The 10,375-nt window shown below is 36.3% G+C and overlaps 1 protein-coding gene across 2 annotated transcripts; it reads right to left on the bottom strand.

Moving 5' to 3' along the window:
- Positions 1 to 666: 666 nt before the first annotated feature.
- On the bottom strand, positions 667 to 8,887 carry simc1 (SUMO interacting motifs containing 1). Of its 2 annotated transcripts, XM_079892744.1 has the most exons (10): positions 8,519 to 8,887; positions 4,262 to 5,560; positions 3,053 to 3,306; positions 2,700 to 2,769; positions 2,443 to 2,606; positions 2,238 to 2,330; positions 1,534 to 1,665; positions 1,285 to 1,441; positions 1,102 to 1,186; positions 667 to 948 (listed from the first exon to the last, which is right to left on the bottom strand). In XM_079892744.1, the coding sequence occupies exons 1-10, from the start codon at positions 8,651 to 8,653 to the stop codon at positions 725 to 727; spliced, it is 2,613 nt and encodes an 870-aa protein (XP_079748870.1). In that variant the 5' UTR covers positions 8,654 to 8,887; the 3' UTR covers positions 667 to 724. The 2 variants fall into 2 exon arrangements, with proteins under 2 accessions (XP_079748870.1, XP_079748871.1); XM_079892745.1 differs by lacking the exons at positions 667 to 948; positions 1,285 to 1,441 and having other exon boundaries at positions 1,145 to 1,221.
- Between the last annotated feature and the right edge of the window lie 1,488 nt (positions 8,888 to 10,375).

Below are 10,375 nucleotides of genomic sequence, written 5' to 3' on the forward strand. Positions count from 1 at the left end.
TTTCCCCATTTTATAAAACATTTTCATGAAGATCATTTATAGGGAATGTGCAGGAAATTACTGTGACGCAGCTTTGAGCAATTATTTTAACATTAAAAGAATAATTCACAAAATGATTTACTTACTGTTAACACGAGAGAGAATACATGATGATCTGGGTAGCCAAAATTTGGGAAAACTATTCCTTTTCGCACACAAAACCATATAAAGTTGTTATTATTTTATGTCTGCTATTGAAAAGTATATTATAATAATAATGTATTATATTATTTCTCTTGTTTGGTATGTGTAGTGAAACAAATTGTATTAAAATAAATGTATTTATATATATATATATATATATATATATAAAAAAGCAAAGTTATTATAAAAGGTTTAATGACTTCAAGTAATAGGATTTACTATTCTGTTGTTGATTTAGTAAATCCTGCATTTCCATGAGGACAGCATTACTAGGGCTTTGAGCACAAGGCATAATTCTAATTTCTACTAGGATAAAATAATAATTCTCATTTTATCCATTTTGCCTAAAATTGTCAACAGAATGCTTAGAATCTTTTGAAACATGACCTTATATACCCCGACAATTAGCACTTGTGGTTGTGGCTCTATTTATTATTATTATTTGCTTTTGGCTGGTATGTGTAATGAACAAAAACTCAAATTGTATAAAAAATAAATTTATTTAAAAAAAAAAAAATGTCAAACAAACTTATTAAAAGGTTTAATGACTTGAAGTAACACTGGACATGTCAGTAATGTGTTCTTGTAGTTGGCATAGTAATTCCTGCATTCCCATGGGGAGAGCGTGGCCGATGTCATCTGCTGCTCGTGACAGGAAGGCGTCTGCTGCCTCTTGCACTGCTGAGAATGTCACCTGATCATCCCGTGTCCAAATCAGAGCATGCATCCTATCAAAACGCTTTGTGATGGGAGAGTGTAGGTGACCTGGGGAACAAAGATTGAAAGAAAGGTAAAGAGAAAAACTATTATGATCACCTGGTTTTATCACTTAAAATTTCTTTCAAATGCTTAATTTTCTTTTTTATTTGCCTTATTATGTATAACCTTAAAAGAGCTGTGATAGCACTAGTTTGTCACCTGTCACCACTTCTTCATAGCTGAGCATCAACATCCACAGAAGCTGAAGAAGTTCATCCCATTTTCTCCATTTCTCTGCTCCATCCTGTCACACCATGCAGGGAGATCATATCAGTTCAGCTGTTATGCAGAATAACAATGCAAACTGTTAATCTGGAATAAAACACTGTAATGATCTTTTACTGAGGGTTCTGAAGTCAGTGTGGAGCTCTTAAGGTAGTGTAGCAGCAAGCTTAGAGACATGGGCAAGCGTGTCTTCTGAGAACAAGCCTCATCCAGCAGCAGCTTCAATAACTTGCACCTCAGCAGCTTGCTCTCCAGAGTACTCAACAATAAGAGTCTAAAACAATACAAAGGGCAGCAAAAACTCAACATTCAATTAAGCTCTGTGCAACCTCTAAGTATATTGATTATCTTTTTTTTATTGTTCACCTTATCTTCCTGCAAGAACACATTCTGTCAAGCCAACTGAAGAGCTCTTCTGAAAGTTTGTCTGAATTGTAGATGGGGTCCTTGTCCACCTCTAGGGCCAATGTTAACATCCTCTGAAGAGATAATACAATCCTGTAACAAAGAAAGTAAATGATTCTCTTTTGCAAAGACAAGAAGGAAAGTACAATCCAAACTGCTTTCCGTAGACTGTTGTTGTATGGCAAAATATATTTGCCTAAGAATGTGTTATTTTATACTACTGTTCAAATTTTGGGGTCTGTATGATTTTCTGTTATCAATTTAAAATAACTGTTTTCTTTTTTTAATTGTATATTTATTTAAAGCTGAATTTCCAGCAGTCAATACTCCAGTCTTCAGTGTCACATCTTTAGAAATCATTCTGATATGCTGATTTGCTGCTCAAGAAACATTTCTTATTATTATCCATGTTATTATCCATGTTGAAATCAGTTGTGCTGCTTCATATGTTTGTTGATGCGATACATTTTTATTCAAGCTTATTTGATTAATATAAAGTTCAAGATGACAGCATTTTTTTTAAACATTATAAGTGTCTTTATTGTCACTTTTGATCAATTAAATGCATCCCTGCTGAATAGAAGTATTCATTTCATTAAAAAAAAAAATCTTACTGACCCCAAATATTTGAACATTAATGATAACAAAATGAGCACTTCATATACTTAAGACAGTTGTCCTCTTTCTTTGGATATTCCAGATCTTTTGAGTTGTTCACTGACTCCTTAGCAGCATTAATCATCCAATTTATTAGATCCCTAAGAACACGAATCACATAATTGCACACATAATATGATATGACAGTTCATTATTTATTACTGTATGCAAAGTCAAGTAAAGCCGATTGCAAAGATTGGGGCTTAAACTCACCTGACTTGCCCAAACGTTTCAGGGCCACATGAAAGCATCTTCTTTGCAACAGAGTGTTGAAGACATTGAGTCCTGAGTTTAAAATGAAAGTCATCTTCTAAAACCTGCAACACATATTGCAGGAGCATGTACCGGACCTCTGTCCGCAACCTCCTAGTGTCCTCCTTAAGACAGGAAGAATGAAGAGTGGAACATTTAAGAAAATTAGAGCATTACTTATAAATAGAAGTATTTAAAATGTGCTAAAAAGTACCTACCTGATCCTTCATAGCCGTCTTCATCAGTTCCCAATCCCATGGGACTGTAGAAGCATCCACAGGGTGGTATCTGAACATACAAAACAAACTGAAATTATTTAATAAACATGAATAGTACGTTTAACACCTGAATTTTTGGGGGGAGTTGGGGGTGGGTGGATATTTCCATTTTCATTGAACAGGAAGGGCAGATAGGATCACATGTTGGAGCACATACACTAGCTAACAGGGTACATCTCTGACTTACTCATGACTTTTTCATGAAAATGTAAAATGTTCAGTTAAAATAGTTTCACAAAACTGTTTTAAATGGGGAAAAAACTCAAAGTAGTTGCAGATGTGATCCCACTCACCTCTGAGTCTTCATCAATAGGTTATAGGCCTCTACGACTAGGACATCAGTGCTCTGTGGGTCCAAGAAAATCCCCCTGAGCAGATGTTTCGTAATGTCCACCGGTGGGTAAAACCGAGGCTGAATGAAGTCAGAGAGCAGCTGAAGAGTGCCCTCTGGGTAATTCTCCTCAATAGTGCTGTAAACCAAACTAAGGCTCTGTCGGCACAGGGGCTCAGCGGGACCATAGTGTTCACCTTCCTCCTCATCGTCATGCTGTTAAAAACGAAAAGTGACCGACTGAAATGTATTTTGCTAGGAATGCTGTATGAATACTGATTTTCACAAACACTTTGGCAAGTTCAGGAGACAAGGGTGTCTGGTTGCTGTCACATTTATCGTTCCTGTAAAATCTGCCATCACTCCCTCAGTCATTGTATTAGAAACACTTACACAGCAGCATTAACTAGTTTTCTGAAATGCATAATATAGTCTTATAAATAAACATAATATTTTTTTAATGAAAATATAAAAAAAAACTTTGCTCCTATGCAGATTTCACATTCACCAACAGAAAGCTGCTTGGTTTGAAAATTATTTAAAGTGCTTCATGCATTGCAACACTTTTGACGATTGCAAAAATTTTAATGTGATCGTACCTTAAGAGCTAAAGTATGAAGTAAGAGTTTACTGTATGATTTGTTAAAATGAGCTAACATGGCTAGGCCTGTCACAATCATGAATTCTGTGCTGACTATTAATTGTCAAATAACTATGTCGAATATATAAATATGTTGAATCATATATAATAATTAAAGTTATAATAAAATAGGTCATTATGATTTACGTTGATGTTGTGATGATATTTATATAAAATAATATAATTAATTTAACATAGTATAATGCAGTCTGATTAAACCCACAAACCCTCATTTCATATGAAATTACAAGTAAATGTGAATTGAACTGAATTGAATATGAGGGAAGTCTTTTGTGTTTTATATATTCTTTAGCAAAATGCGACTGAAATTTAAACTGCACAATTATTGCGTTTTTTTTCAAATAATTGTGATTAATCAAGAATCTTGACAGGCCTTAAATGTGATTTAAGATTAAGATTTAGGCTACTGTACATACAGAATAAAATTAAGAAGACACCAATATAATTATTGTGTCTATTGAATGTACCTATTAAAAAAACAACAAAAAAAAACACATCAAAACATCTTACCATCAGTGGAACCATTCCACCCATGCACTGAGTTAATTTTCTGTACTGAGCCAGACAAATATGTTGTCTATCTTGTGAGTTGTTTTCAGAGAGATCTGAAACCACATTATCCGGCACATTTTCATTGTCGTAATCGCTGCTTGTCTCCCAAAGCCTGATGGATGGGCTTTGTGAGGATACTGCATCTAAATCATTTCTCCTTAGCTCTGCTCTCTCTGAAAACATTGGCGGGGAGGGCTGCGAGAGGAGGAGGCTGGAGGTGCTACTTGGTGAGCTCAGCGAAGACAGATCAGGGGAATGTGCCACTGTGTCGCTGGCAAGAATCTCCGTGGAAGTGGGACTGCAGGGTTTACTCTGGATAGATCTAAGTTCAAGGCTCCAGTGGGGCGAGGCCCTAGATGAGGTAGGTATGGAGGGGGAAGAAGGTTCTGGCCAAACCGGAGTATGTAGACCCTCATTTTTGCAGATATTCATCGTTTCAACGTTATCATTCAAAGAAAGTGCATTGGACATTGATGCAGTAAAAGTATCAGAAGGAAGTTCAAAGGTTTGAGGTGACAGTTGACTGTTGTATGTTGTAAACGAGTGATCCTTATCTTCAGATTTATTGGATGAGTCAGAAAATATATAAGCATCTACCTCACTCGGACAGTAATATGGACTGTCAAGACTGTAAGGAGAATGAACACTGCCTTCCCATTTCTGTGATGAGTCAAAATTTTCTTTGTTTTCTTGGTCTGTGTCTATGCTGCAGACAGCTGGTGTACTAAGCTGTGTGTCTTTAGTGTTCTGCGATATATCTGCAATAGAGTTCTTTAATACTTCAGATACATTTTTGAAAGAATTTTTACTTGTATCAGTGGAGCTGCAACGTTCCAAACACTTGTCCCAGCTCAACTGCTCAGACGACAAGCTTGAATTACAATTTGTGTCCTCATGCAAATGATTTTCTGTTCTTTGGAGCACGTCTGTGAGAGCGTTCTCCTGAGCGAGTGACTTAGAGACGACAGACTGCACACTGTTCCCTACAAAACACCCTGAATTAGCTACATCTTTTCCAACACTTGTTCGAGATTGTGATTCTAGAGGTTTTCCAAAAGATGCCAGTGTTACATGCACTTTCTTGTCTTTGCTTTGTACTGACGACAGAGTCGGTGACGGATTCTGAAGCTGGACGTCGCCATCATCAGGAGGATCGTCTTCACTTAAATCTATAACTTCTAAGGAGGAGCAAGTATCTCTTCTTGAGCATCTTCGCCTTGGAGGGGTTAACTTATGGTCTGTGATATCAATGAGGACCTGAGACAAACAAACAATGAAGAAAGTAGGAGAAATCAGGAGAAATATAGTGGTAATTGGACCTGTCAATGGCTTACCACCATTATTGGCAACTATAGAACGGGGGCCAGTTGCATAAACATAGCCATTATGATAAGACTGCGTCTTAAGCACTAGTATGACAAACTAGCGGTTAGTCAAGGGGGAATCAGGCTTACTTAGACCAATGCAAACAGACAGACAGACACAGAGATTCCTGCCTTTATTAGAGAGAAGAATATGTTCAGCCCCCTCTCTCAGAAGCTTCGAATATTCGATCTTCATTTCTACCGAAGCTCAAAAAATGGTATTCGGACCAGCCCTACTAGTATGACAAACTAGCGGTTAGTCAAGGGGGAATCAGGCTTACTTAGACCAATCTATGTTTAAAACAGTTCTGAACAGTCTTAAAGTCGCCATGAAATCAAATTTTACAATTCATATTTTTATATGTAATATTGTAGTGTTTATTACAAATTATTTATCTGTGCACTTCATTATTTTTTTTTAATTCATGTGCCCTTATATTCTTTAATCAAATATGTTATCCTTCCCTCCCCCCTCGACTTCTCTTCTCTTCCTGTCATGTGCCCCTCAAACCATTAAGCGAGCGATGGAGAGGAGGAGTGCTAAAGTAAAACCCTGCCCTCTATTCAATATTCCGTTTCACTTGGAAATACTCACAACACTGGAGAAAAGCATGGAGAAAAGTCGTTTGTAACTTCCGGTTCATGACTGACTTGTAAGACTAGTCTTAGCAGTTTATGCAACCAGCCCCAGGTGGCTAATGGACGATATGTAATATATAGCATATAGACAGTTGATTACCATCACAAAATAATACTGAAAGGGTGAAGGGTTAAATTCCGTTAACACCGTAGCTATATTAGCATCCACACCAACGCAGAATATCGTTTAGTTTATAATAAGCGCGCGCTGCAGTTCAGTCGTCAGCCGCTATATGCTCAATGGCTGTCGATGTTTTTATCCGTTATTAGCTGTGGACAAATCGTTGTTAATAAGTTATAATATGCCGTTATAATTGTGCTATTCTTTAACATCTGAAAAGATTTTTAAAACAATATCTTTATCGTTATAGTTACCGTCCTTGTTGTAAACGGGCCTTCATCCCACTTATTATACTGCTAAGTTACTTAACCAAACAAATAAATACATGGCTATATATTTATTAAAGTTGAAATAGTTTTATTAGCTTACTTGCACAGAAGGTGGAGCGAAAGATCAAGATCTGCACAGCTATCATACTGAGCTCTCAATTTGACCCTTCGCAGGGAGTTTGATTGACAGGCGATCTAACCAATCATAATCCGCCATCCGCCATTTTGTCCGACAAGAGCTGATAAGTCCCGCCCCTTCCGCAAAACCCCGCTGGACCCTTTTACTGTCTATGGCTGGACCTCAAAGTTGAAAAACCGTCAATGCAAGTGAATGGGAGAAAATAATTATTTTCTGGTCCCGTTTGAATTGTGCCATGAATGTGAACATATGTTGTCTGTGAATTTTTTATAGAACTTTTCGTGTAAAGAATGATACAATTTAGCGGGTAGAAGTTTGATACGGTTAGACTTTGTGTGAGAGCACTTTGTGGACTACAACTCTCGACGCGTTTGAAACGTCAACACCACTAGCACACGGACTAGCTCACGGATCCCGCTAAACATGGCTGTGTCTTTAATGCACTTCACCGCCTTCTTTCAGGGAGAGGACAAAATCGTTGAAGTTGGCGAAAACCACGGGTAAGTCAACTTTATGGGGTGACGTCACATAGGCGACATGTAGTCTTTCTCGTTATGTCTTTTCCACAACTGCTAGCTGAAGAATCATACCATATACTGTCAAACTCGTAACATGAAAAGTTCTATAAAAAATTCACAGACAACATATGTTCACATTCATGGCACAATTCAAACGGGACCAGAAAATAATTATTTTCTCCCATTCACTTGCATTGACGGTTTTTCAACTTTGAGGTCCAGCGGGGTTTTACGGATGGGCGGGACTTACCAGAGGATTTGAACTTGAAAAACGGAATGTACTGACGCCTTTCCGCGGTTAAAACAACATTCCTTCTTATGTTCATTCATGTTTATTTGATGCTATAAATGAACTAGAAGGAAGAGATGATCGGTTCACGAGCAGCTTTAACAATGCTACAGCGATCTGTCAGACACATTTAAGAGCCTCAAAACGATATTTATCGTTTAAATTTATTTTAAAAAATGACCAAATTTGAAAGGTGAGACTTTGTTTAATATGTTTAATTCGGTAAAAGTAACCGAAAAGTAAGCTGGTCTGTCAGCGTGTTGTCAGTCTCCTCTCTGCTCCGCGATGTATTTTTCACTGCGTGAGAGCAGCCGCGTAGCTTGTCGGACATAGCGACAGTAACTAAGGGGGGCGGGTTACGTTTGACCAATCAGAATCACTTATTCCAGAGAACCGCGAAACAGCAAATGATATGTACACACATTCATCATACATGCTTAAATTAAACTGTTTCACACAATACTCGAAATTTACTAAAGATATTCACCAATATCAGCCGATTTATTATATTATATTATATATAATAATTTATCACATTATTTTATATAACTCTATAGAAATGCCTAATATATATATATATATATAAATTATATTTATTTAGTTTTATTATGCACTTGAAGGTTGTTGTGTTCTGCAATCCTATCAAAATCTCTTAAATACTCGGTGACGTCATTTGCGCGCGTTCCAACGTACCTGCAGCTAATGTGTAAAAAGCGAAAAGCACGTGCAGTTGGAAACAAGTGTAAGTTCACGCACACCCTGAACAAATCTCCGATTTGCATGTGTAATCGACAGGAATCGATAAAAGCCCAAGCGGACAAAATCAATCAAGACCTTGAGACTCTGATAAAGACAAACTGCAAATAGTAAACTTACAGGTGTGACTGGGAGCCATTCTGTTCGGATGAACGGAACTCCATCTTCTTTGTCTTCGTTGTAACTACTTATAACCTCTAAATCAGAGTCGTCGTCACTGCTGCTGCCCGAGCTGACACAAATAATATCCTCCATAATTCTGCCTCACCCTGTCCCATCAGTCATGTTTGTGCCGACAGATGTCTTGAGCAACAAAAATGGTGGGTCCAGGAGAGTGCATGAATAGTGCACTAAAAGCTGATAGTTACTGTTGTCAAACAAACCTCCACAAAAACAAAGTAGTCACGCAGTTAAATGTCAATACTAGTGTCACCTAAATGTTTTGGTTTCACTATTGCAGGATTTGATGAAGGAGGAACTTCCGCAAGTGTCGGTTATGCGGAAGTGTGTTTGGATTAGTGGATTTACGGACCGGAGTGATTTTTTATACTTGTATGTATCGGAGTTGCGCTGTACGCAAGCATAGATACCCGTTTGTCACATTCCATATGTAGCCTATATGAAATTCCAACTTCATAGAATGTAGTGTAATCGAGAATGCAGTGTGACCTGAAGCACAAATGGCTTTAATCTTGCCATTGAAAGAGGCGGGGATGTAGCTCAGTGGTAGAGCGCATGCTTTGCATGTATGAGGCCCCGGGTTCAATCCCCGGCATCTCCACTTTTTTTTTTCCACTTTCTTGTTGTTGTCTAGAATATAACTTGGACTGTTGTCAAAGTCGCGTAATTTTAAATAACGGATTTTAAAATAATGGATTCTATTTAAAATATTATAAAATGTCATTTATTCCTGTGATGGCAAAGCTGAATTTTAAGCAGCCATTTACTCCATCTTTAGAGTCATAACCTCTTTCATTCTAATATGTTGATTTGAATCTCGAGAAACATTTTATTATCCAATTATTTATTATGTTTATGTCCAATTATAGTTGGAAACCTTTTGCTGTTAAATATTTTTGTGGAAACCGTGATAGATTCAAAAGTTTGGGGTAGCCCAAGGATAAGATTGAAAAAGAAATTAATACTTTTATTCAACAATGATGCATTAAAGTGATCAAAAGTAAAGCAATGTATAATGTTATTTTATAATGTTATAAAAGTATATTTCAAATAAATGCTGTTCTTACACTAAAAAAAGCATTCAAGTTAATTCAATCAAATTTAATTGAATAATAGGCCTACATATTATTCGTATTAAGAATTAAGAATTTTAAATGAGTAAAAAAGAACTAGAGCTTAATAAAACATTTTGTATAAATCTCAGTGGAACAAGGGAATGGACCAATGAAATATGTTTAAATTTAAGATTTATACAAAATGTTTTATTAAGCTCTAGTTTTTTTACTCATTCAAAATTCATTTAAAACTCATTCTTTAATGTATAATATAAATAATAATATTATTCAATTCAATTTGATGGAATTTTACTATTAATTGAAATGCATAAATCTTGAAAAAAGTATCACGATTTCCACAAAAATATTAAGAAGCAAAAGCTGTTTCAACATTGATGATAATAAGAACCATTATTAACAACTGAGCACCAATAATAATTGAGCCAAATCAGCATATTACAATGATTTCTGAAGACTGGAGTAATGGCTGCTGAAAATTCAGTTTTGCAACCACATGAATAAAAATATATAATAGAAAAAAGTTTCAATTGCAATAATATCATATTTCATAATTTCGTACTGTTTTTACTGCGCATAAAATACTTTGTTCAAAAGTTTGTAATAATTACATTTTCTTATGTTTTTGATATATTTATATCAAACACAAAACTTTTGCCTAAACAGGAGCATAAGTGACTCACTGGGAGTCTGTATGTTGTGGTATTAATCAGAGGTGACTAGT

The sequence above is a fragment of the Squalius cephalus genome (genome assembly GCF_949319135.1).
Source record: "Squalius cephalus genome assembly, chromosome: 14".
In the NCBI taxonomy this organism is placed as follows: Eukaryota; Metazoa; Chordata; class Actinopteri; order Cypriniformes; family Leuciscidae; genus Squalius; species Squalius cephalus.

Coding starts and splice junctions, on each gene's coding strand:
- simc1 (XM_079892744.1), bottom strand. CDS start 8,653: ATGGAGGATATTATTTGTGTCAGCTCGGGCAGCAGCAGTGACGACGAC. Junction 2,770..3,052: donor CTATTGATGAAGACTCAGAG/GTGAGTGGGATC, acceptor TTGTATGTTCAG/ATACCACCCTGTGGATGCTT. Junction 2,607..2,699: donor AGACGGCTATGAAGGATCAG/GTAGGTACTTTT, acceptor TCCTGTCTTAAG/GAGGACACTAGGAGGTTGCG.